General features: G+C 38.0%; 1 protein-coding gene across 5 annotated transcripts in view; it reads left to right on the top strand.

The window, feature by feature from the left end:
• LOC139752956 (NAD-dependent protein deacetylase sirtuin-2-like) overlaps positions 1-19932 on the top strand; it is a 58250-nt gene that overhangs the window by 26352 nt on the left and 11966 nt on the right. For 4 of the 5 annotated variants that reach the window (XM_071669075.1, XM_071669076.1, XM_071669078.1 and 1 more), the window contains exons 4-7: positions 66-168; positions 6075-6301; positions 11076-11199; positions 16398-16590. In XM_071669075.1, the coding sequence (XP_071525176.1) occupies positions 66-168; positions 6075-6301; positions 11076-11199; positions 16398-16590 (647 nt within the window). Of the gene's footprint in view, positions 1-65; positions 169-6074; positions 6302-11075; positions 11200-16397; positions 16946-17256; positions 17354-17563; positions 17963-19932 lie in introns of those variants that run through there. The other variant, XR_011713621.1, reaches the window with a different exon arrangement.

The raw sequence follows: 19932 nt of genomic DNA, 5'->3' as shown, positions 1-19932 counted from the left end.
TGGGTATGGATTCTTTTGTGATATGAATTTACCAACAAGTTGGATGATAATTATACATATTTCAGGTACTGGATGAGGTGACTGTAGAGGGAATAGTTAAATATATAAAAAATGGACAATGTAAGAATGTTATAACTATGGCAGGAGCTGGCATATCAACATCTGCAGGTTTGTCTTTGATTAGAGTTTTCATTTAACAATAATACTAATCAATTAATCACTGTTATGGGTTATATTTCTTCAGAATTAGAAGAGAAATTAGTGGATGGTGTATGGGTTAGGTAAAAGCTTAGTAAATGGGAGTGTACTATATGAGAATGGTCCAGTATTTTTTTGTATAATGATTTAGATGATTTTTTTTCCAGTAAATGAAAGCTAGAGTTAATGTGATGAAATTTACTGTTGAAGTTAGATTTTATGGAGGGCAGCCTCTCAGGCATTGGGTTTTTCAATTTAGAGTTAATTCTAAAAATGCTTTATATATTGCTACAGTAAAATGGTTTATACTTAAACTTGTATACTTCTGTATAGAGATGCAGCTTTAGCACATCACTAATAGCACTGTTTGAAGGGAGGATGGTCATTGACATTATGAAAATACAATTACAGTAGAACAGGATACTGTCAAATTTGCATGTTTACTATACTATTCATTGCAGGAAATTTTGAATTATTTGCTTAGGAAATGCAGTAATACATTTATATACACATTTCTATTTGTCAGTTTGCTGAAATTAATGTGTTGTGGGTACTCTTAAAAATCCTCAGTTTGGTAACCAAAGTAATACATGTTTTGAGATCTACCAACTTCGTTGGAGATATGTAGGTTTACATGGTAATAAGAAATGCCGTGGTACATGGTGGTACAGGGAAATAAGACAGTCATGGGGCATTTGGTGTTCCCTGAATCCTGGCATTGTTTGTTTTGAAGCTTTGATGAGGTGGACATGAATTATAGAGTGCTCACCAATGAAGTAGACATGATGGGGCTGCAGCATAGCCATCAAGGATAAAAATGAAAGAAAACAATAAAAACTATTCAGCACCAACTAATACTGTGTTGGTTTCCCTCTCCTCTTTATACACTCCTTGAAATGACTAGGAACAGAATCAACAAGGTTCTGAAGTGATCTAGGGCCCATCTTTGCCCAAATTTGATAAATGACTGCCTCCAGCTTGGGTAGCAATGAAGTATCCCTGTTTCTTAATTTCTATTTCATAAGCACCCACAAATTTTCTTTTGCATTCACATCCATTGAATTTCCAGGCCAGTTACTGAAAAACTCCACTGCACAGTGACTAGTTTGGCATTGTGGCAGGGAGCCATACCCTGCATTAACACTTTAGCCTTGCACTTTTTGAACAAATCTGGAAGAGGGTCACACAGTAGCTTGAGATAACTATGTGTGTTCACAGTTTCATTCTTTGGCAACACTGCAAGGTCTCCAGCACCATAATAACTGAAACAATCCCATAGAATAAGTGAAGCAGGAAACTCTACAGTGCTTGCATTGTGCAAGGGGTCCAGTGGTTTACAACTGGTTGACTGTGCATATGACTGCCAGGGCTTGTCACAGAAATGGGGGACTCATCACTTCACAAGATACTTCTGAACTTAGCCAAATCCCATACAACATATTTTTTACAAAATCATCTCTTTTCTTTTGATGCCCACGAGTTACAAAATGCAGCCCATAGCTCCAGTCCTTAAGGTCTTTGTGTAAGTGGCACTACACTGTCCTTACCAACTGATCATTGAGCAGTCTAGGGCCTTATGTTTCATTTCTTTTCCCCTGAAGCATGAATTTGCATCCATTTGACATTTAAGAACATTCAGAAAATGTGGAGAGGTTTTTCCGGCCTTCCCAGGGCATTTCACATGGGTTCGCATAGTGGTGCCACCACTGTCACTGAATTTCTTCTCATTGTTGTACTGATCCCAAGCTCACAATGATGATATTAGAAATTTCCTGAAGTGGATTATTTCCCTGGTAAAATGTAATTAAATGAGCTAATTTGTTACTTGTAAGTTGAGTATTTCCAACCATTATAATTAGTACAGGTACAAAGAGAAAAAACAATTCTGGAGCATAAGTGGGAGCACAAGATATTTTCACCTCTTGCAACAGCTAAGCTGTGATTAAGGTGGGCTTATGTGGTATGCTAGCACTTCATGTAGTTACCACTGCTTGCAAGAGGATGCCAACTTCATTGATGGACTCCAACATCATTTTAGAAAGGAAGAAGGGAGAAAGAATACTTCCCACATATTCCCTGCATGTCATAGAAGGCGACTAAAAGGGGTGGGAATATGGGTTTTGGAAATCATCCCATCTTGTTATACTTTTCGAAAAGAAGGAATAGAGAAGGAGCCAAGTGAGGATGTTCCCTCTTAAGGCTCTGTCCTCTGTTCTGAATGCTACCTCGCTAATGTGGGAAATGGCGAATATGTATGATTTTTTTTATATACTTGATCGCTGTTTCCTGTGTCAGTGAGGTAGCTCTAATTTTTCCTTATCTTTTTTATAGTTTGGGGACCAAAACGTGATTGCATATTCAAGGGATGGTCTTACTAGAGAATTATAAAGTGTGAGAATTGTTTCAGGTGCCTTATTATCTATGTTCCTTGCTATGAATCCTAACATTTGGTTGCCTTTTTTACTTGCTGCTTGACAGTGTTTAGTGTAATTTAGATTGTTGGTAATGACAATGTCAAGGTACTTTTCTTCATTTACTTTAGCTAGAGAGTTTCTGAATAGTTTGTAGTTGTAACGTATATCCTTTTCTCTAAAGTGCATAACTTTACACTTGTCTAAATCAAACTTCATTTGCCATCTGTCTGACCACTCTGCTAGTAGCTTAAGATCTCTTTGAATCATTTTGCAGTCCCGCCTGTTTACAACTCTACCTCCAAGTTTAGTATCGTTAGCAAATTTGGAGATCTTAGATATGAGAAAGAGTTTTAGGTCATTAATGTATATTATGAAAAGAATTAGACCTAGGACTAACCCCTGTGGCGCACCACTCATTACACATAGCCAATCTGAGGCTTCGCCATTTGATAGATGTGTCAAAGGTGGAGGGAACAAGGAGAAGCAGGAGACCAAATTGGAGGTGGAAGGATTGAGTGAAAAAGATAAGTAATTGGAGCCTGAACATGCAAGAGGTTGAGAGGCGTGCAAAGAATAGAGTGAATTGGTAGTGTGCCCAAACCATTTCAAAACACCCTCTTCTGCTCTCTCAACCACGCTCTTTTTATTTCCACACATCTCTCTTACCCTTACGTTACTGTGTGGAAATGTGTGGAAATAAAAAGAGCATGGTTGAGAGAGCAGAAGAGGGTGTTTTGAAATGGTTCGGGCACATGGAGAGAATGAGTGAGGAAAGATTGACCAAGAGAATATATGTGTCGGAGGTGGAGGGAACGAGGAGAAGAGGGAGACCAAATTGGAGGTGGAAAGATGGAGTGAAAAAGATTTTGTGTGATCGGGGCCTGAACATGCAGGAGGGTGAAAGGAGGGCAAGGAATAGAGTGAATTGGAGCGATGTGGTATACCGGGGTTGACGTGCTGTCAGTGGATTGAATCAAGGCATGTGAAGCGTCTGGGGTAAACCATGGAAAGCTGTGTAGGTATGTATATTTGCATGTGTGGACGTATGTATATACATGTGTATGGCGGTGGGTTGGGCCATTTCTTTCGTCTCTTTCCTTGCGCTACCTCGCAAACGCGGGAGACAGCGACAAAGCAAAAAAAAAAAAAAAAAAGAATATATATATATATGTATATGTTGAAATGTATAGGTATGTATATGTGCGTGTGTGGACGTCTATGTATATACATGTGTGTGTGGGTTGGTTGGGCCATTCTTTCGTCTGTTTCCTTACGCTACCTCGCTAACGCGGGAGACAGTGACAAAGTATAATAAATAGATAAATATATATTTATATAACATTAGATTGGGGAAGAGCAGTGTAGTTTTAGAAGTGGTAGATGATGTCTGGATCAGGTGTTTGCTTTGAAGAATGTATGTGAGAAATGCTTAGAAAGACAAATGGATTTGTATGTAGCATTTATGGATCTGGAGAAGGCATATGATAGAGTTGATAGAGATGCTCTGTGGAAGGTATAAAGAGTATATAGCGTGGAAGGCAAGTTGCTGGAAGCAGTGAAAAGTTTTTATCGAGGATGTAAGGTTTGTGTACGAGTAGGAAGAGAGGAAAGTGATTGGTTCTCAGTGAATGTTGGTTTTCGGCAGGGGTGCATGATGTCTCCATGGTTGTTTAATTTGTTTATGGATGGGGTTGTTAGAGAGGTGAATGCAAGAGTTTTAGAGAGAGGGGCAAGTATGCAGTCTGTTGTGGATGAGAGAGCTTGGGTAGTAAGTCAGTTGTTGTTCGCTGATGATACAGCACTGGTGGCTGATTTGGGTGAGAAACTGCAGAAGCTGGTGACTGAGTTTGGTAAAGTGTGTGAAAGAAGAAAGCTGAGAGTAAATGTGAATATGAGCAAGGTTATTAGGTACTGTAGGGTTGAGGGACAAGTTGATTCCCAGGGAGGTAAGTTTGAATGGAGAAAAACTGGAGGAAGTGAAGTGTTTTAGATATCTGGGAGTGGATTTAGCAGCAGATGGAACCATGGAAGTGGAAGTAAGTCACAGGGTGGGAGAGGGGGTGAAGTTACTGAGAACATTGAAGAATGTGTGGAAGGCGAGAACGTTATCTCGGGGAGCAAAAATTGGTATGTTTGAAGGAATAGCGGTTCCCATAATGTTATATGGTTGCGAGACATGGGCTATAGATAGGGTTGTGTGGAGGAAGATGGATGTGTTGGAAATGAAATGTTTGAGGACAATATGTGGTTTGATCAAGTAAGTAATGAAAAGGTAAGAGAGATGTGTGATAATGAAATGAGTGTGGTTGAGAGAGCAGAAGAGGGTGTATTGAAATGGTTTGGTCACATGTAGAGAATGAGTAAGGAAAGATTGGCAAAGAGGATATATATGTGTCAGAGGTGGAGGGAAGGAGGAGAAGTGGAGACCAAATTGAAGGTGGAAAGACGGGGTCAAAAAGATTTTGAGCGATCGGGGCCTGAACATACAGGAGGGTGAAAGGCGTGCAGTGAATAGAGTGAATTGGAACAATGTGGTATACCAGGGTGGACATGCTGTCAGTGGATTAAGCCAGGGCATGTGAAGCATCTGGGGTAAACCATGGTAAGTTTTGTGGGGCCTGGATGTGGAACGGGAGCTGTGGTTTCAGTGCATTACACATGACAGCTAGAGACTGAGTGTGAATGAATGTTGCCTTTGTTGTCTTTTCCTGGCACTACCTCATGTGTGCATAGGGGGTGGGAGGGGTGCTGTTTCAAGTGTGGTGGGGTGGCGACGGGAATGGATGGGGGCAGCAAGTATGAGTGTGTACATGTGTATATATGTATATGTCTGTGTATGTATATGTATGTATACGTTGAAATGTATAGGTATGTATATGTGCATATGTGGGCGTTTATGTATATACATGTGTATGTGGGTGGGTTGGGCCATTCTTTCATCTGTTTCCTTGCGCTACCTCGCAAACGCAGGAGACAGCGAATAAGTATAATAGAAAATGAAAATTATTTTATATATTATTATTTTGCTTTGTCGCTGTCTCCCGCGTTTGCGAGGTAGCGCAAGGAAACAGACGAAAGAAATGGCCCAACCCACCCCCATACACATGTATATACACACTCGTCCACACACGCAAATATACATGTCTATACATCTCAATGTACACATGTATATTACACATATATATGAGAAATATGTATTCCAGTGAGTTCACGGGAAAATATATATGTGTTTACTTTTGAAATTATTGAAGTTTTGAAAAACTTCAAGTAAACTGAGGTGTTTACACCCCAGCTGCAGCATCGTGATGTTATACCTTATAAAGAGAGTACTGTTTTGGGTGGATAGGGATAGAATTAGATACTTTCTGAAAATTTTAAGATACTTTGTCAGTGTACTGTAGCATCTAAGTAACTTTACACATTTCCAGTTGTATATTTAAAAAATCCCATGTTTGTTTTCAGGTATCCCTGACTTCCGTAGTCCTGGCTCTGGGCTGTACAACAACTTGGAAAAATATAATTTGCCACACCCAGAAGCAATCTTTGATATTGAATTTTTCAAGACCAATCCAAAGCCTTTCTTTGTCCTTGCCAAAGAGTTGTACCCAGGGGCTTTTAACCCCACACCTTCTCACTGGTTTGTTCGCTTGCTCCATGAGAAGGGACTGCTTCTCAGACATTACACACAGGTTAGTAGGTCTAACAGTATTTTTTTTTCATCATGACCATAAAGAATATGAAGAATACACATTAGGAAGTTTTCAGTAAAGATATTTCAATATGCAAATAAAAAGTATCATTTTTTGTTGAATATCTGCTTACTCTTGGCTGGCCATGCATGGCTGACTAAAAACTGGATTATACTTAGATCATTACTGCTCTCACATGGGTTTCACAGAGCTCGCAGTCAATATCCTAACTGAAGGCCAGATAAGCTGTGTAAACAAATTAACCAATTCATGTAATGGAAGGTTCTTTTACTTAAATCCAAATGAATTATGGTTTCATGGAGGGTATGTTACTCCTTTTTGTAAAATATATTTTCCAGCTTCATTATGATCATACACTGTTTACTTTATTAAGAAAGTGCTTGAAAATTCTTCACCTTAAAAACCATAGTTTTCAGAAGTGAAATTCAAGATGTTTGTGACTGCAAATTTTAAAAACGGTAGTCACTGTTATTAAAATCTGATCCTTAACTAGGTCAGTAGCTTCATAAGACCAGTAAGCCAAGTTTTCTTTTGATTCAGATGACAGAACAGTAGGGTAGTTAAGTTACTTTTGAGTCAGATTATAGAATTATCTCCTTTTTATGTCACCATGTGTGAAATCCTGAGTTTATGCTTTATATATTCAAGAATTTTTAGTTCTGGCTGAACTTTGAGTGAAATTAGAATCAACTGATTCTCTGTTTGTTTTGCATGGGGTACCAGATGTAAATGAAAATGGTGAACAGCTTGTTGAGTTGTTTACTGAGTAAAGAAGATTATTGACTGGAAATACTTGGGGTATATCATGAGTGAGACCCAATGCATGGAGGAAAATGAAACAGTGATGATAGAAAGTGTAGATGAAAGTGCAGTAAATGTAGGGATGTAGTCATATGTAAATGAGGTTTTTAATATGTTTAGAAGAAGGCTGTTAAAGGTTTTAGAATAAGTAGTAGGATACACAGTTGTGAGATGTAAGAATTTAAATGGAAAATGCATGATGGACGGGTGAGATTAAAATTTCTCTGTAAGAGAAGAAAAAGGCTTATGGTAGATTGCTTGAAAGGAATGTACTAGTAGAAGTTCAGTAGAGGAGGAGGGAAGAATATAAGATGTGTAAGTGGAATATTAAGAAGCTGATGTAGGAAAACAATGAAAGATTAGATGAAGATTTTGGAAGGAAATTCAGTGAAAAGTTGAAGGAAAATAAGAAATTGTGCTGGAAGGAGGTGAAAGAGGAAAAGTTGGATGTGAGATGGAAGTTTAATGGTAGAATTCGGGAAGGGAAGTTACTGAACCAAAAGGAGGGATTGACATGAAGACAGTAAGAGTAATTTGAAGAACTGATGAATGTGGAAGAAGGTGAGGCAGCATTTATTACATGCATTGGTATGGAAGGAAAAGGATACAAGTGCAGGGGCTTATATCAAGAAGGGAGGTAGAAAGGTAAAAAGATGGTTGATGGTAGGAAACACACCTGGAGTGGATGGAATTACAGCTGAAATGTTGAAGTATGGAGGAGAAAATATGATAGAGTGGATGCATTTGATGTGTAATTTAACATGGAACCGGAAGGTTGCACCTGAGGGTTAGATGAAAGCTATTATTGTTCTTTTGTTCAAAGGAATAGGTACTAAGGATATATGTAGCAATTATAGGGGAGTAAGTCTGTTAAGTATACCAAGAAAAATGTATATAAGAGTATTGATTGATAGAGTAATGGAAGTGACTGAATGCAGAACAAGTGAGGACCAAGAGGGTTTTTGGAAAGGTAGGTGATGTGTGGATCAGATTTTTGCAATGAGAATGACTTTGGAAAAGTATGTAGCATAAGGTAAGAAGCTGTATGCACCTATTTTGGACATGAAGAAAGCATATGACAGAATCACATGGAATGCTTTATGGGATGTTTTAAGGATATACAGATGCTCCCCAACTTTCCACCTTTTGTACATACAACTGGAAAAAATATGAATTAAAACACATACATGAAGATTATGCTTAGTCGTATGTCCGCCAGTGCTAATGGCTGCATGCATACGATAGTGAATGTCAGATGGTCCTGGCACTGTGAACATCACAGCATCTCTCTGTTCTCGCTCTCAGTTACCATTTGGTAAGTGCATGTTATTCAAGTGAATCTAACAGATTTTTGTGCTGGATTAAACCATATTCGCCAGCGCTAATGGCTGTGTGTGTATGATATTGAATGTCAGATGACCCTGGCACTGTGTGCATCACAGTATCTCTCTCAGTTCTCGCTCTCAGTTACCATTCAGTAAGTGCACGTTATCCAAGTGAATTTAACAAATTTTTTTGCTGGATTAAATAATTTTTGTATTAAACCCCAAAGATGATGACAAGCAAGAGGAAAAATCCATCTTATGTTGATAGATCTGACAAGAAGCTGAGGAAGATGCTTAATTTGGAATTGAAAATGAAGGTAATCACCCAATATGAAGGAGGAAAAAAATTGAAGTGGTTGCACATGATCTACAGTTGTCCCATTTGATGGTCTCAACACTTTTAAAGGACAAAGAGAGTATGAAAATATAGTTGAAGCAGTGAAAGGTTCAGCAAGTATGAAGTCTACAATGATAACAAAGTAATGACAAAGGCCCATCCACAAAATGGAAAAGTTGTCAATGCTGTGGATGGAAGATCAGATTCAAAAACATGTACCCCGAAGCTTACTAACAATTCAGGCGAAGTGTAGAAGTCTTTTTGAGACTCTGAAGGAGCCAGTGGGAGAGGATTACATCGAGAACTTCTTAGCATTTCATGAATGGTTCAATAGATTTAAAAGAAGATATAGCTTGCACAGTGAGTCACAGGTGAAGCAGCAAGTGCTGATGAAGGAACTGCCAAAATGTTCATTGAAGGTTTGGATGAATCAATCCATGAACTACAAAATCTTAAATGAAAGGTAAGAAGAAACTACAGAATCATATGATAAAGCTGGTTAATAAAAAAGGAGATAATCATGATAGAAATTGAGTAGGATAAAAGAATGCTGTACAGATATACAAGTTCTGCATGCCATTCTTACAAATGTCTGACTTATGTACATTTTGAGATAAGACCAGTCGGTCAGAACAGAATTTGAACGTATGTTGGAGAGCATCTGTATGAGGTAGGGGGACAACTGTTGGATGGCAAATGCATATGTAAGAGTGGATGGAGAGTTAAGTAAAAGTTTTGGTATAGTTTGGGTATGAGGCAAGGCAGTGTGGTGTCACCATAGGTTTTTAACATATAAATTGGTGAACTGTTAATGAAGATTAAAGCAAAACTAGGGAAAAGTAGTGTGAAGATGGAGTGTGGTGGTCAGGTTTCTTAGCTTGTGACAAGCCTTTATGCAAATGTAACTGTGTTGTTTGCTGATAGTGAAGAGGAGTTGCAGAAGGTTGTACGTGTGTTTTGTGACATGTGTAAGCATAGGCAATTGAAGGTAAATGCAATAAAAGTAAGTAATGGTGTTTGAAAGGAAACAGAGTAAAAGTATAGATTTCGCGAATTAGCACTAGAAAATCTAAAGTTATGAAGAATGAGTTTTATGAGTTAAGTGTTGTCAAATATTACTGTGACAAAGTGAGATAGTAGATTTGTGTGCAGAATTGCAGCTGCCCATGTGTTGGTTATAGTTAATTTGGCTTTCTTTTCATGTTCTTTATAACTTTTTCTTCATCCATTTTTGGTCTCTTCTGTGATGGATTAGATTATTTCTACATTAGCATTCTTTATTTTCTCAACAATTTATTTTACTCTTGCTTCTTTTGTTGCTGTCTTTTTCTTCTTTTTCAGTGCCATTCTTTTATTCATCCATAGTGTTCAGTCCATAAGTATTTCCCATTTTGTACTTTTTTTTATGTTTGATAAAAGATTATTGCCTCAGAAGATCTCATTCCAATTTGTGCTTATGTTCCTCTCAACGATCTTTTTTCTGTCTGATTTGTTGTGATGAAAATATATATCATTCAACCCATTGTTGTTCTCTCTGTAGCTTTATTGTGCTGACATTCATTGATTTTCATTTTTTTCTTTGTGAATTTTTTGATGTTATGATTTGATAAACTTAAATTTTGTATGATTATATCTGAAAACAGTGCCATGTCCTTTGTAGAAATAAGATATATGATATTGCTACCTCTTGTTGGTCTTTGATTTACCTGCACAAGGCTGAATGACATAGAAATTGATTAATCTTGGGAACTGTTTTCTTTCATCTGCTGATCCATTATTGTTTTCTTGTTATTTTATATACATCCACACTCTAATCCTCTTTCCTGCCTTCCAATAAAATGGAAGTTAAAGCCACCAGCCAATATTATTATCAGATCAGGTTTCTTTAATCCCTTCAACATATTTTTAAGTTTTGTTGAAATTATTCTTAAGTCACTTAGTTTCATTTTTAATAGTCTGTATGAAAGAGAGATAACTATTAGGGCATATATAGGACATACATTAAGAAGAGAAGTTAGTACTCCTATGAGCTATAGATCCCCAGATTACTGTAGGTGCTTTCTTTATTGTCTCAGTTACACAGTAGTTCAAGCAACTTCAGAATAGACTGTCGTAGGCATTGATGAAGAATTTATTGTTAGCGCACAAAATAAAACTGAAAAGAGTGAAGAAAGATGCATACCACCTGGAATCACAGAATATAAGAATCAGTCAATAAGATATGAGGTGAATTACAAGGATTGATGAAGGGGAACTTTGTGTGTAGTTATGCAAAACTTTGTATTTTCAGAATGTTGACACCTTAGAGCATGTAGCAGGAATTCCCTCTGAGAAAATAGTGGAGGCTCATGGTACCTTTAGGACTTCACACTGTATTTCATGTCGGAAGGAGTACAGCCAGGAATGGATTAAAGGTTAGTTGGAAGTACATTTGTGTAATGGCAGATGTTTAATGATAATTTATAATTACATTGCATTGAGGATACAGTATTTTTTTTCAGTTTGTCATGGACATTTATATTATATGTCCCAGTCATTTCCATTTGGATGCGTGCTTAATTTTATTTATATGTACATATTTTTTTTCATCCTTTATCACCATTTCCCATATTATCAAGATAGCACCTGTAACAGATGAAGAAAGGCCACAGTTGTTCATATCCATTCTCTAGCGGTGATAAGCAATGCACCAGAACCACAGCCCCCTATCCATTACCAGGCCATACAAACTTGTTTTTGGTTTCACCCAGCTGCTTCATATGCCCTGGTTCAGGACATTGACAGAACATTTCATTTCCAACACATCCACTGTCTTCCTACAACTCTATGTATAGCTTATGCCTTGCAACCATATAATATTGTTGGAACTACTATTCCTTCAGACATATCCATTTTTTCTCTGAAATAATGTTCTCTCTTTCCTTTAGACTCTGTCATACACTTTCTACAGATCCATAAAAGCTGCGTACAACTTATTACATTTTGCTAAGTACTTTCCACAGTCATTTTCACCACAAAAATCTGATCCACACATTCCCTACATTTCCTAAAACCCCCATGCTACTCACTTATTCTCCATTCAGTCACTTTCATCACTCTCTATCAACATTCTTGCTCACACATTCCCTGGTATACTCAACATATTTATTCCCCCATAATTGTTACATACATCCTTAGCATCTTTTCCTGTGAAAGAAAATAATAATAATAGCTTTCACTTTTCCTCAGGCACAACCCTCTGTCTCATACTGTATTTCATATCAGATGCATCTACTCTATCACACTTTCTTCTCCATACTTCAGCATTTCAGCCATAATTTCATCCACTCCAGGTACAATTCCTGCCTTCAACAACGTTATCACTCTTTTTACCCCCTTTTTTGGTGTCGGCCCTTGCACTCGTATCCTCTTCCTTCTATCCTTCATATCCATGCATGCAACAATTGCTGCTTCACTTCTGACATTCATCAGTTCTTCAAAATATTTTTTCCATCTTCATTTCAATTCCTCCTTTTGATTCAGCAAGTCCCCTTCCTTACTTCTCACTTTAACTTTTTCACTCTTACCGCCTCCTCTTTCTCTTTTCCAAAATCTTCATCTACTCTTTCTTTGCTTTCCACAATCAGCTTCATAACACTGCTTACACATCTTATATTCTTCCCTACTTTACTGAACATCCTCTGATACATTCCTTTTGAGCAATCTACCATATGCCTTTTCCTTCTCTCCCATAGCATTTCTAATTTCTTCTATCCACTATGAATTTTCTTTTTTATTCTTGTATCTCACACCCTTGTATCCAATAACTAATTGTGCAACCTTTAATAGTCTTTTTATCAGCATTTTTAACACCTCATTCACATATGACTGCTTTCATACATTCCCTGCACTTCTATCTAAACTTTCCATCACCCTCCTTTCATATTCCTTCTAGCATTTTTTCTGATACATTTTCTTGCTTGCCAACACTTTTACATCACCATTGTTCCGTACATACCTCTACTTCTCCTTGACCCTCATTTCCTCAATAATTGCAAAATGGTCAGTCTTCAAAGAATCCTCTCACAACTCTTGCATGTATCAAGGCTTTTCCTAGTATTTCATCCTTTGCCGCTTAGTCAGTCAAACCCTTTTGCTCTTCTCTTTCATCATTTCTCATTCATGTATTCTTGTGGATCATCTTGTGCTGAAAAAAAGTGTTTGCAAGGAATAAATCCATCTGATACATTGATACATTCACTCCAGGCACTATCCATTTACTAACTATGTGGCCAATTTCATCACATCCCACTTTCGCATTCTTATCACCCATTACAACCACATTTCTCTCATTCTTAAAACCATTTATACAGTCATTCACATTTCTCCAGAAATGTGTATTTTATCCTTCTCTCTATTTATTTATATCTGTAAAGACTGTTCCCTTTGGAACTCCTTGAAGGGGATACCACAGGAATAGAGTCCCCATAACTAGTGAACTCCAGTGCTGCCTCTTAGCCTTTAGTGCCTCACCCTTAACAGGCCACTGGCAGAGGACAAGTCTAGCACAGAGTTTGCAGAGGCTCCCACCTAATGTCTCTGCTGATAGCTTCTAATTATTGCTCCTGCGTAATGTTCCTACCTACTACTTGTACCTAATGTTTCTACCTAATGCTCTTACATAAATGTTCCTACCTGCTACTTTTATCTGTTTGCTCCTCTCACTTATTTTCATATTAACACACGCAGATACACATACCGATGCATACTTCACAATTCTGATATTTCCCTTCACCCACTCTGTTTTTGGTTCATTCCATTCATATATCTATGTATATATTTGGTAAGGTTATTTAATGTATGTATGACTCATGGTGAGGTGCCTGAGGATTGGCGGAATGTTTGCATATTGCCCTTGTACAAAGGCAAAGGGGATGAAAGTGAGTGCTCAAATTACAGAGGTATAAGTTTGTTAAATATTCCTGGGAAATTATATGGGAGGGTATTGATTGAGAGGGTGAAGGCATGTACAGAGCATCAGATTTGGGAAGAGCAGTGTGGTTTCGGAAGTGGTAGAGGACGTGTGGATCAGGTGTTTGCTTTGAAGAATGTATGTGAGCAATACTTGGAAAAGCAAATGGATTTGTATGTAGCATTTATGGATCTGGAGAAGGCATATGATAGAGTTGATAGAGATGCTCTGTGGAAGGTATTAAGAATATATGGTGTTGGAGGCAAGTTGTTAGAATCAGTGAAAAGTTTTTATCGAGGACGTAAGGCATGTGTACGTGTAGGAAGAGAGGAAAGTGATTGGTTCTCAGTGAATGTAGGTTTGTGGCTGGGGTGGGTGATGTCTCCATGGTTATTTAATTTGTTTATGAATGGGGTTGTTAGGGAGGTGAATGCAAGAGTTTTGGAAAGAGGGGCAAGTATGAAGTCTGTTGTGGGTGAGAGAGCTTGGGAAGTGAGTCAGTTGTTGTTCGCTGATGATACAGCGCTGGTGGCTGATTGGTGTGAGAAACTGCAAAAGCTGGTAACTGAGTTTGGTAAAGTGTGTGAAAGAAGAAAGCTGAGAGTAAATGTGAATAAGAGCAAGGTTATTAGGTACTGTAGGGTTGAGGGACAAGTCAGTTGGGAGGTAAGTTTGAATGGAGAAAAACTGGAGGAAGTGAAGTGTTTTAGATATGGGAGTGGATTTGGCAGCGGATGGAACCATGGAAGCGGAAGTGAATCATAGGATGGGGGAGGGGGCGAAAGTTCTGGGAGCGTTGAAGAATGTGTGGAAGTCGAGAACATTATCTTGGAAAGCAAAAATGGGTATGTTTGAAGGAATAGTGGTTCCAACAATGTTATATGGTTGCAAGGTGTGGGCTATAGATAGAGTGATGCGGAGGAGGGTGGATGTGCTGGAAATGAGATGTTTGAGGGCAATATGTGGTGTGAAGTGGTTTGATCGAGTAAGTAATAATAGGGTAAGAGCGATGTGTGGTAATAAAAAGAGTGTGGTTGAGAGAGCAGAAGAGAATGTTTTGAAATGGTTTGGTCACATGGAGAGAATGCGTGAGGAAAGATTGACCAAGAGGATATATGTGTCAGAGGTGGAGGGAACGAGGAGAAGTGGGAGACTAATTGGAGGTGGAAAGATGGAGTGAAAAAGATTTTGAGTGATTGGGGCCTGAACTTGCAGGAGGGTGAAAGGCGTGCAAGGAATAGAGAGAATTGGAACGATGTGGTATACCGGGGTCGACGTGCTGTCACTGGATTGAACCAGGGCATGTGAAGCGTCTGGTATAAACCACGGAAAGTTCTGCGGGGCCTGGATGTGGAAAGGGAGCTGTGGTTTGGGTGCATTATACATGACATTTAGAGACTGAGTGTGAACAAATGTGGCCTTTGTTGTGTTTTCCAAGCGCTACCTCACGCACATGCAGGGGGACCTGGAGGAATGGAATGTTGTAGATACCTGGGAATGTTTGTATCTGTGGATGGAACCATGGAGGCTTATGTGAGTCATAAGGTGGGTAAGGGGGCTAAGATCTTGGATGCAATAAGGAGTATGTGGAAGGAGATATAATTGTGCATTAAAGCAAAGATTGGTATGTTTAAAAGTATAGAAGTCCTCATGGTGTTGTATGGATGTGAAGGATGGGCCATCATTATGAAAAGAAGGGAAAAGTATGGAATTGTTGGAAATGAAATGCCTGAGAACAGTAGATTGTGGGAGGCTAAATGGTCACATAAAGAAAGGTCTCAGGAAAGAGATGTGGTAGTAAGCAGAGTATGATTGAGAGAGAGAACCTGGATGTGCTGAAATGGTTTGGACATATGGAGAGGATGAACAAAGAGAGATTTACCGAGACAAAAAATGTGTCAGAATTGAAGGGAGCAAGGAGGAGTACTTCCAAATGTGCATTTGACAAAATTGAGCCTGAATGGCAGGGCTATGCTTAGTGGTTACCACTTGTCCTATTTTTTGAGTTTTTCTGTTTCTCTGGTGTTACTGGACTCCTCTTTCTTGTGGTTCCACCACATGAAAAATCACCTTTGGCAAGGTTGTATCATCATCTGTTGACAAAAGTGAGTACAGTTTTATGAGGGAATTTCTCAAAATCCATTATTTCCCTATTGGAAGTAGTACAGCCTTGAAGCTACTGGACTACTTTAAGAGAAAGGGGGTCTGGGGTTATATAATGGTAATAATGATACTGTTTCTCTCTGCCTCCATATTTATTCAGTGCTACCATCAACTTTCACATCACTTTAATCTGTTTTATATGTCTGTAACAGTGTTTTGAACTGCAATTATCCCCCTCATCTCTTCAGTTCAGTGTCTGGAACTTTGCTATCTCCTCAGCCCTTCTTTTATGTATCACTACTAAGTTTTCCTGCATCATCTTTATGATTAAGATGTCAAAAATATGCGGTGACATACCATATCCTGATGTCAGCTGAACTTGATTAGAATATATGTAACATGAACAGAATCCCATTAACCACATAATAGTTTTATGATATGTAAGTTGTAATATATACATTACTTCAGTTGAATAAAAAGCATTGCATATTTAATGCCTTGAATTGCTTTTATGACTTAATAGCATTTTAAGAAACCTTTACCACTCTTGTTTTACAGAGGAAATCTTCAAGGACAACATCCCAACTTGTCTTGAATGCAGTGGCCTTGTAAAACCTGACATTGTCTTTTTCCGGGAGAATCTTCCACCACGATTCTTTCAACTGATGCAGGCTGATTTTCCAAAATGTGACCTTCTTATCATTCTTGGAACATCCCTAACTGTCCAGCCATTTGCATCACTTATTGACTAGTTAGTTACAGCCATTTCTGTTCAAAGTTTCATTTTTGGTTATATAAGATATTTGTCATAATGGTTGATTATACTCACCTTTATTGTTAGAGCTAGCCTACACACTGGAGATGTGATGTGAATGAGATATGATGCTCTTAACACTTTTGCTGCATCAGTCAGGTATATCCAATTATTCCATTGGATGATGACAATAGAATTTACCCCATGGCTTCAAGAAAACATTTCCCTCTACAACGACAATCATGAACCCCCTACATCCTTAAAAAAGTTGCCACATCTCTATGCATGCTGTCATATATGAGTAGCACTGCCAGAGCGTTTGTGTACAGATGCCCAGCTAACCAACCTTGTAGTAAGTTGCTCTCCAACTCTTGGAGTTATAAGGTTTATTTTGTTGATTAGTTAATTTTATATTGTATATCATATAATATGGATACATTTAGTATTGAGATACCTATCCTCTGATATATACTGCTGCATGCCGAAGGTTTTGTAACAACCTGCTAAGATATGTCGGTGTTTAGTTTTTGCACTTGCATTTCTTCATTCAGTCTATATGTACAAGTATGATGTTTGAACTTGGATTTTCATCTGTAAACAAGTTACAAATGTTATATATGTTAGTCTGTGATATTAACAACCTTGTTTTATATTGTCTTATAGGCATATTTAGCCCAGGAGTTTTGGAGGGTTACCATCTTTAAGCAGCACAGCATATGGTATTTGTTTGCATTTGATCTGCAGACTGATTATATATTGAGTGAGTACCCATTTACCTCTTGTGTCATTAAATTCTTTTGTTTTGATTGTTATATTATTGATATAGTAGTCAACCATGTGTTAACTATGTGACTATAATGCTTTACTTTCCCTTTTATGCTGATATAAGACAAAGATTGTATAATAGGCTTCTAAATGGTGTTTTTCTGTTCTTGGTAATGATTTCCAAAATTTTTTGTCTTTCCCATAGCAATTGTGAGTACCAAGAGGAAGAAAGCTGCAAATGATGCAAAAGTTGAAGCCATTTTGGCAGCATCTGAGAGCAGGAGTGAGTTGGAGGACCCCAGTGAATACTGATTATTATGCATCAGTGGTACAATTGGGTGATGAGGAGGTTGAAACCCCTGACATACTTCAGTTAACTGTACCAGTTCTAAGACTGAGAACATCTAAGGCCAAAACCTACTGATTAAACAGCACTTGACTGATGTGAAAGACTTGATGAGTATAGATTTAGGATATTAGCCATATTTTGCATTAGATACAGATGTAAAGAATTGATAATATACATAATACTGTATTGTGTGATGTCATTATTGTAATTTTCATGAATTATAAGTTGGAAAATAAAAATTACATTTATTTCTCACCAGAAAATTTTCACTTTTCCGAGATTCTTCTGATTTTACATTGTGACATTATTTAATGCATATTGGAATTCAATTTTTTTTTCTAAGTGAATAAGGAATGTAGCTGTATATTGACTTAGTCGAGTGAAAGACACTGAGCACACTACTCAGTTGCACTGCACTTTTTGCACATAGATGCACATACATCATAGCACTCTATGACCTCTGGTCCTGACCAGTGGAAATGGTCAGCTGCTTGACTGCTGCAGGAACCTCATAATGATAAAAGGGGCTCCTAGGGTAGGAAATGAGTAAGTTGAGCAAATTTAAGAACATTTTGTGGTAGAAAAATTTGTCATGTATTTTCTGCCTTTTATGTAAATCATAATTTTTCTCTGTTCCCCATGTATTTCAAGGAATGTTAATACCGGATTTAAGACATATATCCTTTGCATATTGAAAAAGTTAAATGTTCTATTTTTCAATATCACTGGCTTCTATTTTCTCCAGGAACTCCTGTCAAGGGGGTGGCCAGGGCAAGAGAGTCTCCACTTAAACCATTCTTGCATGCCTCTGTCTCTAAAAGTTATATCAAATATCAAATTGATTTAATTTTTTGTTGGATTATTGATACTTTTAGGAACCTTTGTGATATTAAAGTGTGCAAAGGCTTTGATTGACTATATGGCAGTGGATGAAAGATTGAGAAAGGCTGTGCTGGATGCTAGAGTTGTGAGAGGATTCTTAGGAAACTCTGACCTTTTCATAGTTCTTGTGAGGATGAGGATTAGGGAGAAGTGGAGGTATGGGGTAAAGAAGAATGGAGTGGTAAAAGTGTTGGCAAGTGAGAAGATGAATCAGAAAAGATGGAGGGAGGAGGGTGAAAAGAAGGTAACTGAAAACTTAGATGGAAGTGCAGTGAATGTAGGAATGCAGTCATGTGTGAATAAGATGTTTAAAATGTTTAGAAAACTACTATTAAAGGTTATAGAATAAGTGGTTGGATACAAGGTAGTTAGGTTAAGGAATGAAAAGGGCATTGAGTGGTGGACAGAAGAGATTAGAAATGTTGTGGAAGAGAAGAAAAAAGCATATAGTAGATTGCTCAATAGGAATATACCAGTGGAAGTTCAGTGAAGGGGGAGGGAAGAATACAAAGTATATAAGCAGAATGTTAAGAAGCTGATAGAGGAAAGCAAAGGAACAGCAGATGAAGATTTTGGAAGAAAGTTAAGTGAAAACTTTTGGGATAATAAGAAACTGTAGTGGAAGGAGGTGAAAAAGGAGAGGTGGATGTAAGAGTGGAAGTGTTGATGTGAGAAGTAAGGAAGGGGAATTGTCAAATCAAAAGGAGGAAGTGAAAGGAAGATGGAAAGAGTATTTTGAAGAACCGATGAATGTGGGAGAAGGGGAGGCAGCAATTGTTACATGCATGGGAATGGAGGATGGAAAGAAGAGGATACAAGTGCAGGTGCTTATAGCAAAATGGGAGGTAAGAGGGGCAGTAATGAGGCTGAAGGTAAGAAAAGACACCGGGAGTGGATGGGATTATGGCTGAAATGCTAAAGTATGGAGAAAGTTTGATGGAGTGGATGCATCTTATGTGTAATTTAACATGTAAACAGAAGTTTGTACCTTGGAATTGGGTGAAAGTTATTATCATTCCTTTATTCAAAGGAGAAGGTGCTAAGGAAGTATGTTGCAATTGTAGAGGAATAAGTATGTTAAGTATACCAGGAAAAGCGTATACCAGAATATTAATTGACAGAGTGATATAAGTGAGTGAATGTAGAATAAGTGAAGATCAAAGGGGCTTTAGGAAAGGTAGGGGATGTGTGGATCAGATTTTTGCAACAAAGATGACCATGGAAAAGTATTTAGTGAAAGGTAAGAACTGGTATGTAGCTTTATTGGATTTGGAGAAAGCATTTGACAGAGTCGAGTGGGATGTCTGAATGATATATGGTATAGGAAAACAACTGTTGGATGG

The sequence above is a fragment of the Panulirus ornatus genome, chromosome 13 (assembly GCF_036320965.1).
Source record: "Panulirus ornatus isolate Po-2019 chromosome 13, ASM3632096v1, whole genome shotgun sequence".
NCBI lineage: Eukaryota > Metazoa > Arthropoda > Malacostraca > Decapoda > Palinuridae > Panulirus > Panulirus ornatus.
This window is presented reverse-complemented; position numbering and strand designations above follow the sequence as displayed.